This window comes from Aquarana catesbeiana, linkage group LG12 (assembly GCF_042186555.1).
Source record: "Aquarana catesbeiana isolate 2022-GZ linkage group LG12, ASM4218655v1, whole genome shotgun sequence".
NCBI classification, from domain to species: domain Eukaryota; kingdom Metazoa; phylum Chordata; class Amphibia; order Anura; family Ranidae; genus Aquarana; species Aquarana catesbeiana.
The window spans coordinates 17,714,288-17,732,986 of NC_133335.1; the positions used below are offsets into that span (position 1 = coordinate 17,714,288).

Sequence of the window (18,699 nt, forward strand, 5' to 3'; positions counted from 1 at the left end):
CCCCAGCGTTTCGGCATCCGGAGCACCAATCAAGAACGGGGAAACCGGCACATGTGCAGTTGCTATACTGCTGTCCTGTGACAGTCAGAAGGTGGAACTACAGTGATGAGAGACAATGATGTCATCTCTCTGCTCGCCCACCGCCCCTCTTCCAGTGCAGCTTTCACGGCCCGGCTGCAAACACGGTCCGCGGCCCGGGGGCTGGGGAACCCTGTTTTAAAAGGACATAGAAGACATAGAATGCATTAAGGTAAAAATCCGTCTGCCTTAAGAACCATTTTAACTCTTTTGTTGCCACTGTCTGTCAGCCACCTGACCGTTGTATATAAGCAGAGCTCTGTATAGTCAGCAGAGATGTGATGGACTTTCTTTATAACTTTTGCGTAAACCAATCAATATTTGCTTATTGGGACTTTTTTTTTACCAAAAATATGTAGCAGAATAAATATTGGCCTAAATTGATGAAGAAATTAGATTTTTTTCAGCTTTTTTTTTTATTGGATATGTTTTATAGCAAAAAGTAAAAAAAATTATTTTTTTTTTTTTCAAAATTGTTGGTTTTTTTTTTGTTTATAGTGCAAAAAAAACAAAAAAACGCAGAGGTGAACAAATACCACCAAAAGAAATCTCTATTTGTGGGAAAAGAAAGAACATACATTTTATTTGGGTACAGTGCCTTATCGCAAAAAAAATGGCACGGTCATGAAGGGGGGGGGGGGGTAAATCTTTCTGGAGGGCAAGTGATTAAAATATTTTACCCAAAAAATGGGTAAAATATTGTGCTTGTGTGTCCTAAAGTGAACTTTAATGTTTATGTTAATAATGTGTAAAATTGGAACTGCCGCTCTCTAATAATACAGGGTGTTTGCCTTTAGAAAACACATGTTTGGAGGTTTCAAGTAATCTTCGGATCGGATACAATGTAACACTGATGAGTGGAGGAAGGATCAGACACAATGTATCGCTGGAGCTCAGTCATGTGACCCCCGTTGCTCCTCCCCCCACGTGGTGCGGAAGGCGGGGCTGGGATTGGCTGTGTGACGTCAGCGGGTGTTTGCGGAAGTGAAAAGGTTGTGAAGGAGATGGCGGGTGAACTCTACTGGCAGAGAGGCCCCGGGGCCGCCCGGGATGTGGACCCCATGGACCGGTTTGTTTGTCCCATCTGTCTGGAGCTCTTCCAGGATCCTGTGAGGGTGGCGTGCGGTCACATGTGAGTGCTGAGGTCACGTGATCAGGGGAACTACAAGTCCCAGGAAAGCCTGCTCTGATCCCCTCCCCCCCAGGTGTACAGGAGGGATTGTGGGGACTTGTCTCAGTGTGTGATTTATAGGAATTCATCTTTTATCTGTAAGGACGAGGAGAGAGAAAGTGAAGGAGATGAAAGTGACTTTCACTTTTCCCTTCATACCTGTATATGGTGCCCTATATATCTCTATGCAGAGGATCCCCTCTTATCTGTGTGCGGTGGGGGGGGACCTCCCCTGTTACCTGTGGGGAGGGGACCTCTCCCCTGTTATCTGGAGGGTGGGCCTCTCCCATGTTAGCTGTGTGGGGGGGAACCTCTCCCCCGTTAGCTGTGTGCGGGGGGGGGGGGAGAGAAACCTCTCCCCCGTTAGCTGTGTGCGGGGGGGGGGGGAGAGAAACCTCTCCCCCGTTAGCTGTGTGCGGGGGGGGGGGAGAGAAACCTCTCCCCCGTTAGCTGTGTGGGGGGGGGGGGGGGGAGAGAAACCTCTCCCCCGTTAGCTGTGTGGGGGGGGGGGGGGGGAGAGAAACCTCTCCCCCGTTAACTGTGTGGGGGGGGGGGGGAGAGAAACCTCTCCCCCGTTAACTGTGTGCGGGGGGGGGGAGAGAAACCTCTCCCCCGTTAGCTGTGTGCGGGGGGGGGGGGAGAGAAACCTCTCCCCCGTTAGCTGTGTGCGGGGGGGGGGGAGAGAAACCTCTCCCCCGTTAGCTGTGTGCGGGGGGGGGGGAGAGAAACCTCTCCCCCGTTAGCTGTGTGCGGGGGGGGGGGAGAGAAACCTCTCCCCCGTTAGCTGTGTGCGGGGGGGGGGGAGAGAAACCTCTCCCCCGTTAGCTGTGTGCGGGGGGGGGGGGAGAGAAACCTCTCCCCCGTTAGCTGTGTGCGGGGGGGGGGGGAGAGAAACCTCTCCCCCGTTAGCTGTGTGCGGGGGGGGGGGGGGAGAGAAACCTCTCCCCCGTTAGCTGTGTGCGGGGGGGGGGGGGGGAGAAACCTCTCCCCCGTTAGCTGTGTGCGGGGGGGGGGGAACCTCTCCCCCGTTAGCTGGGGGGGGGAACCTCTCCCCCGTTATCTCCTATAAGGGGTTGTACGGTCACCCCCCGTGAGTGCTATGCTGATCTCACATGACCAGGGGAACTATAGGACCCAATGTAGACTGCTCTGACCCCTCCACACACACTGCAGGTGTAGAGGAGGGATTATTGTCTTAGCCTGTGATTTATAGGAATTGATCATTTATCTGTAAGGTATAGGAAAGAGAAAGTAAAATCTGATATGTCAGTGACTTTCACTTTTTCCTCTGTATGGGACCCTTTATACTTCTGTATAGGATCTCTTTATACTGTACCTATATCTCTTATCCCTTCTGTGAGGGGGTCACCTGTGCATGCTATACCATCCTACATGACCAGGGGAGCTACAAGTCCCTGTATAGCCCTTTCTAAGCCCTGCACATACACAACAGATGTACAGGTGGCGCTGTGGTGCCTTGTTTTAATATGTGATTCATGTATGGGTGAGGAAAGGGAAACTGAAAGCTGCTGAGATATGTGAGTGACTTTCACTTTTTCTTGTATACCTCCTATATGGAGTGCTTTGTACCTTTTTTATAAAGGGGCCCCTTCTCTGAATGATGCATTATGGGTAGAGATAGTTTACAGGTTACTTCTGGGAGTGATGATGCTCTATTGGTGCTCCTCGTACACAAAAATTGGGATGTTGAAATGAAATTGGTGTGAGGCTCTGAATGTATGTTCCCTACTCTTTCTATCCACCTGCCATTGTCGTTCACTAAAATAGAATTCTAGACAGAAGAGCGGATATTATTACAGGTAATTATATAGCACAGTCAAATTACGAGGTGCTTTACACATACCTAGATTACCAAAAGTATTGGGACGTCTGCCTTTACATGAACTTTAATGGCATCCCAGTCTTAGTCCGTAGGGTTCAATATTGAGTTGGCCCACCCTTTCCAGCTACAACAGCTTCAACTCTTCTGGGAAGGCTGTCCACAAGGTTTAGGAGTGTGTCTATTTGAATGTTTGACCATTCTTCCAGGAGCACATTTGTGAGGTCAGGCACTGATGTTGGACGAGAAGGCCTGGCTCGCAGTCTTCGCTCTAATTCATCCCAAAGGTGTCCTATCAGGTTGAGGTCAGGGCTCTGTGCAGGCCAGTCAAGTTCCTCCACCCCACACTCGCTCATCCATGTCTTTATGGACCTTGCTTAACTAGAGAACTGGCCACAATATGTTCTCCTGCTTAGTGTGGTCAGTTTTTTAATAGGAAAGCAGAGGGACTGGCAGGATCACCAGGCATATCACACAAAGGAAGCAATGCAAAGCGTTACAGGAGACTTTCTCATATAAGTACATGGTACAGCTGCCACATATCAGGAATATGAAGTGTTGGGGTAAGAAACACTTTAAAGAAGCATTTCAGGACAACTTTCTATTTTCCTATGCGGTGGAGCTGTGCCTGCACTGTGTGGGTTAACTGCTTGATTTGTCCCGGGGGCACAGGGAAAATCTTTAGTTGCTCGATTCCTCGTTCCTCCGGAACACAGCACTCCCCCACCCCCCCACGTCTAGCGATGGACTGCTGCTGCCGTCCTTGTGTCCAGAGCTGGTCTATGGGCATGATGACGTCAGGAACAGTCCATACACAAGACTCCTGGCGGTGGGGGATCAGGGGCGGCTGGGACCAGTCTTGCGCTCGGAGGATCTGTGGATTAGGTAAGTATATCTTTGCTCCTCTCACCCCTAGACTAAAATGAGCAGTTAACCTGTGTGGGCACAGCCCCACATCACAGGAAAAAAAAAAATCTTCTGTAAGGATACCATAACATCCTTCACAATGTAATGTGATAGTATGTAATACTTTATGAATAAAACATTGAGATCAAATTGAAACTGAGATTTTTTTTTTTTCTCTTTCCCCCACCTGCAGATTCTGTATGATGTGCTTCGAGCAGTGCATGACACAGAGGAGTCCCACATGCGCGGTGTGCCGCAGCCGCCTCACTCCTGGCATAAAGGCGTCTGATTTGGAGAAGCAGATGAGGGAAACGCACACCTCTTGTAAAGGCTGTCATTCAAAGGTAATTATTGGCGGGGATTCTCCTTCTTTTTTTTTTTTTTTTTTTTTTTTTTTTACCATGTGTGGTGTACCTGATCTCAGAGATGAGTATTCTGTGTGTTGGATCAGTAGATGACGGGACGTTACCTTTCCATTCACTAGGAGCTGGAGGCCTCGTTGTGACTGGAGTGAAGTTGCTGTTTCTTGGTTGGATAAAATTTTGATTAAAGTGTTACTAAACCCAGGACCCTGCAGTCACTATATCTGCTCTCCCACAGTACAAAGAACATGGAAATGCAATTATTTTAGTAAATATAAACTGCTAAATACTAGAGGTCGACCGATTATAATTTTTTCAGGGCTAATGCGATGCCGATATCTGGTGCCGATATTTTGTACATTTTAAATTTTTTTTTTATTTTTACACTGTCCTTTTTTTTTTCTTTTTTTTTTTTTTTTTTTATGCTGTCACAAGGAATGTAACATCTTTGTGACAGTGATGGGCGGTGACCGGTACTCTTTATGGAGTGATCTGAAGTCTATAAGACCCCAAACCCCTCCGCTGCACTTGAAAGTATTGAAAACAACAACAATTTGAAGCATACCGATACTTTGAAAAATGTGAATATCGACCCCAGATTACCTGCCCCCCCCCCAAAAAAAAATCTAGCAATACACAAACTGAGTATGTGTAGAGTGCCTCCAAGGCTCTGTACTATCAGAAGATGGATTGAGGACTGTGGAAGAAGGGGAGTGGGACAATGCAAGGATTAACCCCTTAGGTTCCACAGTGAGTGTAGCAAGCATGCTTTACTGCATATACAGACTGATTATACTGTTGTGGGTTTAGTAACAACACTTTAAGCTGAGAAATGATGATGTAAGGTACGGTCATGACAAATTCAGGATTCTTTTCAGTAAGATAATTCATTAGATCTTTTGGTAATGATAACAAAGTGCCTAATATGTCATCATTCTCATCTGATTCCAAAACATTCACAGTTCATTGACTGTAACCCGGTAGAATAGCAGAAGTTGCCGCTGACCGACTCCCAGGAGCTTTGCTATTTTCTGAACAGAAACCTAGTCCTGCCCATTGGAGTGTCTCCCTGGGGCGATGGAAACCTCTGTTTCTTATCGTACATCACGGGATACAGAGCCACAGTAGTTACTATGTGGGTTATAGGCCACCTTCAGATGATGGACACTGGCACGCCCTAAGATAAAAAGTGCACTCCCTATATAACCCCTCTCACTACTGAGTATCTCAGTTTTTCCGCCAGTGTCTAAGGTGTTGGTCACGACTAAACATGTGCTGTGCTGAGCTCCATTGGAGCAATCCTTGCTGGGGCTAGTCATGCAGCCGGATCCATTCAAAGTGTCTTTTAGGCCAAATTGAATGGTACTCGGGCCTTGTGTACGAAGAAACTAGGTCTTGCCTGTAAACCCTTCTCTTTTTAGAGAGCTGGACCCCGGGATCCAGTACTTTTTGGTAGTAAGGCCATAAAGTTTTACTGGTGGTGGTGCTATTACAGGTCCAGGATTGTGGGTTTCCTCCAGGATCCCCAGCTCCTGAAGGTTTAACAGAACCCACCGTGAAGGTTCTGGGTTGGGTCTGTTGGTTTTACCACAGAAAACCCTGCAGCGGGAAAGGTAAGTGGAGTTTTTCTAAGAAATTTTTGTACTTTTCTTATGAATTCCTCCTTTTAAGGTAGTAAATGTTGTCATGCTTACGTGTCACCACTGGGGGTTGTATAGAGCACATACCTTCTCAGGCTTCCTCAGAGAGCTCACAGTGTCCGGAGCAGCAGCTTCCATTTCCTCCAGCCAGCAACAGACCTCCGGTAAGTCTGGGGGGGGTCCTCCCCGCCAGATGCCCCCCACCTGTGCCATTTGCTACCCCTCTTCAAGAGGAAGAAGCACTAAAGAAAAACAAAAAATAAAAGGGCACACCGCACTACTCGGCGGCTTCCAGACTCTCATCGCCATTTTCTCCCCTCTGTAAGATCCCATAGTATCAGAGCCCGCGCAGACAAACTTTTTTAAAATTTTTTTTTTTAAGAGAGGAGGGGGGCCGTAGGTGACGGAGGGGCGGGGCTTAGCACGGCGTTGGCGTCCTTCACGCCCAGCGCAGGAAAGAATGTTTTTAAAAGCACTAGTGTTATTGCTGCAAGCTGCGGAGGGACACAAGGGCATAGAGGGGCATGTAAGAGGTTGACACAAGCATTGTTTTTGAACACATTTACTATTGCATCAGGCTGAGTGTTAATAGCAGCGGCAGTGGCTGACTATTGCTCAAACAATGGATGCGATTTACTTCTGGTAATACCTCTGCTTTGTGCATCGGGCTATATTCAGAAGGGGGGGTTGAGACACTCCCAAAAAAAGAAGCTAAAAGGGTCTCCCTCAAGCTCTGGAAAGCCTACTCTTCAAATGGCATCCTCCCCTGAGAGGGGGTGGCTGGTCAGAGTGAGCATCGGGGCCATGAAATGTTTGCAACTGTTTTCAACACTGCAGCCCCTGTTCATTTTACTTTTTTTCCTCAGCCATGGTAGGTTTTTAAAAGAAGTTTAGTGACTTTAATCGCGTCCCAGAATGGTTAATCGCATCCCAGTGTGGTCAAGATGCGACAGGTTCTCTTCCATTTTCCTAGACCCACAGACTGAGGAACTAGGGGTAGGAGAAGACTATCCCCTCAGGGGACCGTGGTGAGGCTGATGACTCCTCTTCTGAGGTGTCAATTGTGGGAGGGTCAGCTTTCACAATCTGTAAGATTGATGGTACAATTTCTTGCTGAATGATCCGCTCCACATTTATGTACCCTTAACTGAGTGTTTGGGTTTGCTAAAGCCTCCCCAAGCCGTGCATGCTTTTTCCTGTCCATGCTTTGTTGGGAAATTTTTTTTTGTACCTGGAGGATCATCCAGATGAGCATTATTTTCCCTTCTAAAAAGTTTTCATACCTTATCCTATGGTAGAGAAAATTCACTAAGCAGGGTATAACGCTACTATATCCTTTGTGAGTAAGTTTGACTTGTCCGGCAGACATACTCAAATACTTAGGGATCCAATGAATAAGAGGTTGGAATTCCTTTAAAAAAAAAAACGCTTTTTTCTCTGGCAGGTTGAGTCTCTCCGCCTGCGCTGACAGTAATTGGTTAATTGTTGAGAAACCAGTTTTAACAGGTGTTTAAGGTATCCTGCTCAGCAGGTCTAGGAGGCAGCTTTATGTTTGCAATAGTTGCTATGACAGATTGTGCCTTCGATAAGCGTCATGCAAGAAGCTCCTAGCTAGTCTTCCCTTTTGCGGTAAGACAGCTATCTGGGGATATTTTGGATATATCCAAAGAATTTCTAGCAAAAGAAAGATACCCCTTTTTGCCTTTTAAATAAATGAAGGACTTATTGTGTTTTTTAATTCAAAGTTCCTTCTTCTGTGCCAGGGGCATCAGCCTCCTTATGAGAAGGTGCCCCTGCTTGCTCAATAGGGAGAATTCTTCTCTGGGAAGGTCAAGACAAATGGGGGACTTACTCAATAGCTCCAACGTACAAACTGGAGTTCCAAGAGTTTCCGTCTCCTCGTTTTCTCAGATCAAACGTTCCTAGGGATCCAGAGAAAAAGAAATCTTCCTCTCTAGCGTTGGACCATATTTTGGCAAAAAGTGTACATGGTGGCCCCATGTAAAAGCAGAGATTGGGATTTGGTTAAATCCAAATGGACATTCTAGACCTCAAAAATCTAAAATTCTATTGCTGAATATAATCTCTCCCTTTTTGCATGAAGATGCATATCTCCATATGCCTATTTCCTCGCTCACTAGTAATATTTTCTTTCAAAGTGGAAAATCTTCTTTTTCAGCGTGTAGCTCTAGGTTACGATCTAGCTGGTACACCTCGAGTACATGGTTCTGGCTTCTTTTCTAGCCAGATTGAGGGCCCAAGGTATAACGATTATGGTTTACCTAGTCAATCTGTTCTGGTTAGACCAATCGGGTCGGTAGCACGTTTAGACCAAAATTATGGTCACCACATTCAACTACCTGAAATATCTATGTCGGATTCTCATCCTAGGAGGAATCTTCTTTAAAACGTGAAGAAGATACTTGGGTCTGATCATAGATACACCCAGAAAAGGGTGTTCGTAACCCAGGCTAAGATCAGCACCATAATGGTCTGATGTAGGTAGTCTAAGCAAGATGTTTTTCTCCTATTCGACTTTGCGTGAGGTTGTCGGGAAAGAATAGTGGCTTCGTTCGAGGCCGTTCTTTATGCTCAGTATCGTTCTAGATGCTGCAAAGCAGTATCCTATCGGCTTGAAACAGAGAATTCAAGCTCTATATTCCCAATGTGTCTGACTCCAAAGCCTACGGCCACATCACCCTGATAGCGATCGATTTCGACCGATCTTGGAGGCTAAGCAGGGTCGGGCCTGGTTAGTACCCGGATGAAAGACCATCTGGAAATACCAGATGCTGTAGGCAGAGTGCGCCGGAACCTCAGTTTATGGTTAACTTCCAAAAATCTGCGAAGGGGAAAATCCTTCAGTTACCTGGGAAATAGTATCAACATATGCCAACCTTTTTTTTGTTTAGGTTGGGGGACAGTCCTGAAAGAGGCAGCTGTCCAGGAGAAGTGGCCCAGATCAGAAATGGCCTTGCCTATTACCATTTTAAAAATTCAGGCAGAGCACGTGGTTCTGAGGCCTGAACTTTCAGTTTAAGGTATTGTCCTGCTAGGAGTGAATCCGTTTATGCCACAGCAATGGCAGAAGAAGTTGTGTGGCTCAGAGAAAGGTGAAGCATATCCTATCTTGGGAAGAAAACAATGTACTTTGCCTAATTGGCAGTTTTCATTCTAGGAATAAGAAAATTGGCAGGCGGACTACTTGAGTCGCCAGCAGTTTTTCCTGGGAGAATGGTTCCTTCACCCCGATATCTTCCTGTCAATATGTCAAGGATGGGGAATCCCAGACATAGATCTGTTTGCGTCCAGGATCAACAAATAAGATTGACAACTTTGTGTCAAGAACAAAGGATCCGCTAGCATGCGGAAAGGATGCCTTGCTATTCCCGTGGAATTGGTTATCACTGATTTGTGCATTCCCTCCTATTCTGCCTGCATCCACCACTTCTTCACAGGATCAAGCAGGAAGGGAAGTTGTTGATTCTTGTAACCCCAGCGGGGTCCAGAAAATCTTGGGAGATCGTAGAGATGGCAGTAGGGAACCCATGGACCCTGCCTTCGCGGCCAGACCTTCTCTCGCAGGGTCCGAAGTTCCATCCTACTTTACAAACGATAAATTTAACAGTTTGGCTATTGAAGCCCACTCTCTGAAAAAGCATGGGCTGTCAGATTCGGTAGTTTTCTACCTTGGTTTATGCAGAGCCAGTCTCCATGGTTATATATTAGGGAGTCTGGGAAACATATGTCTCCTGGTGTGAAACCAGGAGCTGCACCCCAGGAAATAAGTCTAGGTAGAGTCCTTGATCTTTTCTGCACATGGCGTGAGAAATAAAGCTGGCCTTGAGTGCTTTCTAAGGACAGGTCTTGGCCTTATCGGTATTATTTCATCGACCACTTGCTTCGCATTCTTTGGTCCATAACTTTATTCAGGGGGTAACTCGACTTAATCTCCGGTTAGGTAACCCCTGAACCCTTGGGACTTGAATTTAGTTTTGTCGGCATTACAAAACAGCCTTTTTTGGGCCGATACGACATATTCCCTTGGTCCTTTTTTGACAAGGAAACTATTTTTTCTGGTAACCATATCTACTGCAAGAAGGGTATCAGAATTGGCTGCTCTTTCTTGTAAAGAGCCATATTTTTATTGTTCACTAGGATAAGGTAGTATTGCGTCCTCATCCTAACGTTGTTGCCAAAGGTAGTATCAGGTTTTTATCTAAACCAGGATATTGTTCTACCGTCCTTTTTTCCAGAACCCCGTTCTTTGAAAGAAAAATCACTACATTTTTTTTGATGTGGTGAGAGCAGTCAATGTCTACTTAAAGGCGGTTGCAAAGATTCAAAAAAACGGATGTTTTTATTCGTGTTGCCTGAAAGTCCTAAAGGAAGATAGACAGCATCGAAATCTACTATTCTAAATGGATTCGACAAGTAGTCATTCAAGCTCATGATTAAGAGGTGGATTCCACCCTCTCAAATCAAAACGCACTCCCCTAGGGATGTTAGTGCTTCCTGGGCAGTGCATCACCAGGCCTCCATGGCTCAAATCTGTAAGGCCGCAACTTGGTCTTCAGTATATACATTTTATCAGATTCTATCAAATAGATGTAAAAGGTCATCAGGATATCGCCTTTGGGTGCAGGGTACTGCAGGCTGCAGTATTAGTCCTCTAGTCTCCTATTGCCCTACTTTTTGTTGTCTCCCTCCCTTCAGTTGGCATTGCTATGAAACATCCCACATAATAACTACTATGGCTCTGTGTCCCGTGATGTACGATAAGAAAATAGGATTTTTAAAACAGCTTACCTGTAAAATCCTTTTCTTTGAAGTACATAACGGGACACAGAGATCCCTCCCCCTTTGGTATTATACACGTGTATTGCTTTGCTACAAAACTGAGATACTCCCAGTAGTGGGAGGGGTTATATAGGGAGGACACTTTTTATCTTAGGGCGTGCCAGTGTCCATCACCTGCAGGTGGCCTATAACCCACATAGTAATTACTATGGCCCTTATTGATTTCAATGGACAGGGGCGCTTTAGGAGTGGTGTATACACTGCCCCAAAGATGCTGCTTGCAGGACTTTTTTTTTTTTTTTTTTGCGTCCTGCCAGCAGACCCCTTCAGTGTGAAAGCGATTGGGTTTTCACACTGGAGTGAGAGGAGAGGCCCTTTGCCAGGCGCTATTTTTAGAGCTATATCGCCTGTAAAACGCCTCGGTGTGGAAGCAGCCTGGTGATGTTGTCCCCTAAATATTCCTCCCACTTCCCTAAGTGGCAACAACATACCGAAATACATACTTTCAGCTTGGCTTCCAACTTCTTTATTGTGTGATTCTGCTCCAGTTTTTACCAAAAAAATGTCCTGACCACATCCAGCTCCTACTGTGCTTGGCATACTGTTTAGTCCCTTTGCATAAGTACAGACCGGCCATAGGAATAAATACCGTCACTGGATCTATGGAGGAGCATCTTTGTCAACATAGTACAGGGCTACAAAACACCCCCCCCCCCCCTCCTCTCCTTAGTTTCCTAACACCTGAGGGGGTGCTCTGAAGTCTTCTAAGATAGCTGAGAACGATGTAACAGAGTGCGGCACAGGAAGTAATCGGCTCACTAGATTTCTGGCAGGATCATTAGTATGAATGGATATAACAAAACGCTTCCAATGGCATATTTAACAGGCCAATGGGGAACAAGTAAAAGTTCTTTGTTAGGGTTGGCATACACTTCAAAGGGTGTTTCTCCTCCAGCTCTAGATACCTTTCTGATGTGGGCTGCCATTGTCTGACTCGGGAGCGGCAGCTATTTCCAAGGCTGAGTAAAAGAACAGCCTTGAGGCTAGCTGGCCGTTCGTAAGTCCAAGCTATGGCAGCCTTCAGCACGCCTGCACTTGGAAAAGTATGTTTATTGATGTTATTGATCGCCTGAAAAATGCTAGTTGCTTGGCTGTCATGCTGACACCTCTCACTTTAGTACTGTTTGAAATACTGCCCAGTAACAAGTACTCAGGTTAGGAGTTTGGACCCACCCTGCTGCATATTTGTTAATGAGAAGCCGTACTGAGAGAAATATTAAAGCTACCTTCACTGATCTACTGCTGCCTGTCTGCCATACTAATGCTCTTTTCATTAAAGCTGAATTCCAGGAATTACTTCGTAAAAAGTGAAGGCATTTTCTTGTTAAGGAAAAAAAAAAAAGTGAAGGCATACTAAGAATTAAGTCCAAGGAGGTGCATGACAACTCCTAGGCTCATTGCTATTTTTTTACATCTGACAGTCTTTTTAGACTCCCCAAAGACAGTATTTGCGGGAGCCTGACATTGATGCTTCAGGTCTAAGCAGTTGGAGTCAGTGCAGCTGCTATGCCTGCCTCTCCTCTCCTCCTGCCCAATCACAGAAGCCTTTCTGTTATTTGAATCATTTTACAAAATACAAAGGCTTCTCTGAATGGGCAGCAGAGGGAAGGGGTGGGCATAGCTGCTCTGTGTGCCTCTTTCCCTCCTCTATCACAGCCCTAAGTGTCTGTGTATGTTCAGGGAAGAGACATAAACCTGTCAGATATAAATAATAGAAGTTCTGGAGATGTCTAGCAGCTCCTTGGACTTAACTCATAATGTGCCAGTGCTTTTTGCAAAGTGTCTGCAATTCAGCTTTTAGGCCTCATTCACCATGGTGTGGAAACGTCCGTTTTTCTGCATGCTTTCTGTAAGGGCACAAAAAAAAAACACAATTTGTTCTCTATGTGCCCTGTTCACACCACAACGTGCAGACTTTTTCTGCGCAGGCATCTGCGATATGTATGCAGTTTTCTCTGTCGTGTCCCAGTGAGCCCATCCCCTCCTCTACAGTTAGAACATACACAGGGCACACACTTAACCCCTTGATCGCCTCCTAGTGTTAACCCGTTCAGTGCCAATGTCTTTTTTTTTTCATTGATCAGTGCATTATTATAGCACTGATCAATGTAATAATGTCACTAGTCCCCAAAAAAGTGTCATTTGGGGGTCAGGTTTGTCCGCCGCAATGTCACAGTCCCGCTATAAAATCGCAGATCACCGCCATTACTGGTAAAAACAATAAAAAATATCCCTAAATCTATCCCGTAGTTTGTATACGCAATAACTTTTGCGCAAACCAATTAGTGTACGCCTATTGCGATTTTTATTTACATTTATAATACATTTTTTTTTTTACATATATATTTTTTTCAATTTGTATTATAGCAGAAAGTAAAAAAATTATTATTTTTTTTTTTTCCCAAAATTGTTGCTCTTTTTTTGTTTATAGCGCAAAAACTAAAAACCGCAGAGGGGATCAAACACCACCAAAAGAAAGTTCTATTTGTGGGTACAGCGTCGCACGACCGCGCAATTGTCAGTTAAAGTGAACAGAGTGCAGTATAGCAAAAAAAGGACTGGTCATTAAGGGGGCAAATCCTTCTGGGGCTGAAGTGGTTAAAGAATCCTGTGACCTTCCATATCTGAACTACTTGGTGGCAAACGTGTTTCAGACTTGAAGTCAGACATAAATTCCCCTCCAGACTCAGCCAGAATTCTCCTGGGTTTCTTTGTATAGAGTGGGATTTGCCTTTCTCTGATATAGTAGAGGGATTTCCATTCAGTGACAAAGGCTTTTACTTACATAAATGATCTACTCTACAGATGCTCCTCTGCAACATGCGGGCCCACTCCACAAACTGCTCTCAGTATCAGAACTATGTCATGGAAGGCATCAAGTCGGTGACCAAGGACAAGTCAGCACAGGACAAGTAAGTATTGCACTAATCTGTGGCATCTATTTAGTGCTGTTTATTAATTAAAATGTCTTGGGTGGGTGGGAGGGGGGAGAGAGAGAGTTCCTTTCATCCACATAAAGCATTCAGATTCTTCCTTTTAACCCTTTCTCTGCCAGTGTTTTTGCTCCTTCTTTTTTTTTTTTTTTTTCCACACATGCTTAAAAAATAATTGTATGCCTGAAGGTTACATAAAACCCCCAAAACGTATATTTTCTGAAAGCAGACACACTAGAGAATAAAATAGTGGGAGTTCCATTTTTTTTTATGTCGCACGCTATTACCGCAAAGGTCTTAGACAATCCAAACATTTCAATAGAAAAAACACTAAAGTGAATTTTAGGGCAAACATATGCAATAAATTACCCATATTTTGGTAAAATATAAAAGCCGAGGTCGCATCGAGTAAATAGATACCCAACATGTCAAATCTTAGATTTGCTTGCGCCCGTGAAATGATGACAAACTTCAGTACCCTATATCTCTATAGGCGACACTTCAAAAGCCCCCAATAGGTGAGCAGTTTGAAAACAGCAGTGATGATCTATGCAAGCTTCATTTGCAATCCTTCACTGTAAGCGGTGTGTAAATGTTTTACTGAAAACCTTAACCCTTATTTTTTAACTCTTCTCCCAGAGATATCCCAAACCGATTCACGTTCGTCTGCCCTTATTGCCAGGAACAGAACTTGGACCAGGAAGGACTAGTGGATCATTGTAGGAAGTATCATTATAGTGACCCCACACCCGTGGTAAGGCCTTGTGTTGTATTAGTGTTGAGAAATTTCTGTTCTAGTCCTTAGTCCTATGAACACTTGCTGTATTATCTTTATCATCAGGTTTGTCCTATATGTGCCTCCATGCCCTGGGGGGACCCTGGCTACAGAAGTGCCAACTTCATGGAGCATATCCGCCGCCGCCACAAATTCTCATATGATACTTTTGTTGTAAGTACGCTTACTTATGTATATGCATCACCCAGTGCCAATTGTTTTGTGTACTTTTTTAAGGAGTATGACGTTCCAGGGTTAAATCTGGAATTCAAGAAAAATAGAAATGCGGAGGCTGTGCACAAAAAAGAAAGGTAAACAGAGCAAAGTACTCTCTCTGCAGCTGATCTTTTACCCAGGATTGTTCTGCACTGTGTGGAGGTGGTCATCTTTTTGAAGGAACTGGGCTTTGCTTCCTTGTGTCAGAGCTGCCCCCCTTATGACTGGTGGGGGAATGATCAAGCAGCAGAGGAGGCACAGATCTACAGAATAGATTAGGGATACTGATTTAAAATTCATGAAGGTCTGGTCAGCCTCTTTACATCACAGTCCCCCTCGAAATCACAGCTCATTCCTCTCTCTCATCGTAGCACCCCTTACTGTACATCACAGCCCACCTTTGCAATGACAAATCACATTTCCCCATTGCAGTTACAACATGCACAACAAGGCAAAGGGTGGGAGGCATGGCAGGGCGAGCTTCTCTTCTGTGTGTACTCTCCTGCCTGTGGCCGCTGCTCCTTCTGTTAGCCTCACAGCAAGGCAGAGGGTGGGAGGCACCGCAGGATTGTACTGAGGGCGGGAGCTGCCCAACTCTTGTTAGCAAGCAAGTGATTTGTTGCTAGGACTGCCTCGCATCCTAACAACCTGTTGCCCACTTGGGCAGCTCCCTCTCTCTCTGCAGACTTTCCATGCGTCCCGCCCTCTGTCCTGCTGTGAATTTTTAACAGGAGCAGCGGTGGCAGGCAGGCAAGTACACACAGAAGAGGAGACCACCTAGGCTTCTTAGTGGTGTGGCACCACACATGACTGTCACTTGGTCTGTGTCTGGACCGTAGTCCACCATTTGATGACACCTGGAATACATGCAGCAGGGAATTCCTTCTACTGCAGGTCCTCAGGTACAGCTTCCTCTCAAGCAAAGAGAACAATGAGCAGCACAGTAATGACATCCCCCTCCCAAATCTGGTCAGACTAGCATTTTTAAAGACAGACGTACCTTAGATGATCTCATCCTGCAGATATTTTAGATGATCTCATCCTGCAGATATACAGCTATGAGACTCAAAACACAGGAGTCCACTGCTGTATTCCAGGAGGAATGCAAGACAAAAGTTAAATCTTTCAGGGTACGGCTTGGGCACAATTTGCATTGCTAGGATTAGATTATGGTTAAGGCTCCCCTGTGCTGAATCACATATCTAGTACGTGATCCAGCTCTTCTAGGTAGGGGACTCGTGCCCGCTGCCTCGGCTGTGCTGGGATTGGTCACATCACAAGTCAATCAGCTGGTCCCAGGCAATGATTCCCGAGTGGGACCCGCTGATCGGGAGGAAGACTGAAAAGGATGACAAGACAGAGCTCCATGAATATAAACAACACAGAGCTCTGTCCTGACAGCGAGGATGTGCCTGTTTTTGTTTCACTGCTAACCAGGGAATAAAAACCGTCACATCCCTTAGTAAACAAAAATGCACACAGTGAATGCACCAAGCAATGTTAGGCACACATTTAACCCTTTTCATCGCCATAGATGTTAACCCCTTTGTGCCCAGTGCCATTAGTACAGCGACAGTAGAGTTTAGGCGCAAGGGGTGCATGCCAGCAAAAGTAGCTGGTTAAATGAAATAACAGTACTTGAATGCCAGCAACAGTGGCCAGTTCAGAAGAAATTAAAATAATATTGTAGTGCTTGGGGTTAGGTAATCTGTGGGGTGAGTGTGAAGCACTTCAGGCTGCTGTCCTCAGAGTATAGCCAGCTCTGTTGAGTACAAGACTAAGTGCAGTATCACAGGGGGGAATTAAATGTAAAAATTCAAAACACTTACAGGAATAAAATTAATTTTCGCCTTCTACATGAAATGTAGATATTGGCCTTGGATCCTCTGTCCTGCGGATACCGCCGGGATCTGGTCCATGGTGAGTAGATGCTTTGGCGGTGGACCCTACGATGCAAGTCAATGGCAAGCTCAGTGGTAAAAGTAGAAGGGGAGAGTTCTTGTCCCAATCAGTCCTTCAGTATAGCGCCGTCCGTGGAGATGTTTCATCCAGTTGCAAACCCCATAGGCGTCCTGTGGCCAACAGGGAATGAAAACCGGTGGAACGCGGGTGGAAATGACATCACTGGATGGATAGGATGAGACTGGGAAACAATAGAGGCTACGCGGTTGGAGCTCACAGCTCCTTCAGAGGCCTCTGAAGGAGCAGTGAGCTCTGAGCGCGTAGCCTCTATTGTTTCCCAGTATGTTCCTATCCATCCAGTGATGTCATTTCCGCCCGCGTTCCACCAGTATGTTCCTGTTCATCCGGTGAAATTATTTCCGCCCTCATTCCACGCTGGTTTCTTCTCCTGGTGGCCACAGGACGCCTATGGGGCCTGCAACTGGATGAAACATCTCCACAGACGGCGCTATACCGAAGGACTGATTGGGACAAGAACTCTCCCCTCCTACTTCTACCACTGAGCTTGCCATTGACTTGCATCCCCAAAACATCTACTCCCCATGGACCAGATCCCGGCGGTATCCGCAGGACAGAGGATCCAAGGCCGATATCTACATTTCATGTGGAAGGCGAAAATTCATTTTAATCCTGTAAGTGGTTTTTAAACTTTACATTAAATTCCCCCCTGTGATACTGCACTTAGTGGCGCTTCCCTTTCCTCTTTCTTCTAGTACAGTGACAGTGCATAATATTAGCACTGATCACTGGTGATGTCAGTGTCAGCCAGTTCCCACCAGCGTCGAAGTCTAATTGCCCGCTGCACTATCGCAGTCCCGTTATAAGTCGCTGATCGCCGCCATTAGTAGTATAAATCCAAAAAAAAAATACAGTATATATGCCATAGTTTGTAGACGCTATAACTTTCACACAAACCAATTAATATACACTTATTGGGATTTTTTTTATTTATGGCATATGTTTTATAGTAGAATGTAAAAAATATTGTTTTTTTTTTTTTTTTTTTTTTTTCTTTTCCTAAAATTGTTGGTCTTCTTTCGTTTTATATATTAAAAAAATAAAAAAAAAACAAAAGTTATCAAATACCACCAAAAGAAAGTTCTATTTGTATGAAAAAAAAAAAAATTTATACAAATTTGTTTGGGTACAGCGTTGCATGACCGTGCAATTACTAGTTAAAGTAACGCAGTGCCGAAGTGGAGCGAAGTGCCGGAGCTGAAGTGGTTATTTAAATAGTTGTCTAATATTTACTCCAGCCCTGCTCTGTTTTCTTCAGGATTATGAAGTGGATGAGGACGCTATGATGCGAGAAGCGCTGGTGCGATCGTTGATGGATAACTGACGGTAGCACCACCTGAAGCTGTACACCAGAAACTGGCTCCAAACAACATGCTGGGACATCTCGGCAGATCAATGACCTACATATTGGCCGTGGCCTTGTGGCAAAACTTTATTGCTGATAGAATATGAAGTTGGGGTTCTCTTCCAGAGGGGGATTGTATCAGGTTAACCATGTGTGCGTGTTGTGTGTAAACCCATCAAAACCTTTTTAGACCTGGACCTTGATGGCACCCTTTTCAATAAGTATACACAAAGCTTAAAAACAAGAATTTACAGTAGATCTAAACCCCGTGACCAAAATACATATCTTTTAACATATATTAATATGCATTTAAATGTAATTATCAATACTTCTAAATATGCAGCTTTTATTTAAAAAAATAAATAAATAAAAAAAATATTTGGTGATCCTACCATGAAGATCCTTTTTCAGGTAGATCCCTTTTCAGGTATTTCCTGACAACTACCTCCTGTTGTGCTTCTGCTTTTGTCATCCTGGCATTTCCGTCTCTGTTGGAGACTGCAGGCGGCTGCGCCACTGTCCACCACGATAAAAAATAAATAAATAAAAAACAGTACAGAGCAATAATGTGCCACTGACGCAAGAGTAATGCC

The 18,699-nt window shown here is 45.0% G+C and overlaps 1 protein-coding gene across 1 annotated transcript; it reads left to right on the top strand.

Annotated features, from left to right (window-relative positions):
• Positions 1-1,016: 1,016 nt before the first annotated feature.
• RNF114 (ring finger protein 114) lies at positions 1,017-18,497 on the top strand. Its single transcript, XM_073607270.1, has 6 exons — positions 1,017-1,210; positions 4,189-4,339; positions 13,663-13,769; positions 14,430-14,544; positions 14,632-14,739; positions 18,020-18,497. The coding sequence occupies exons 1-6, from the start codon at positions 1,083-1,085 to the stop codon at positions 18,083-18,085; spliced, it is 675 nt and encodes a 224-aa protein (XP_073463371.1). The 5' UTR covers positions 1,017-1,082; the 3' UTR covers positions 18,086-18,497.
• The last annotated feature ends 202 nt before the right edge of the window (positions 18,498-18,699 follow it).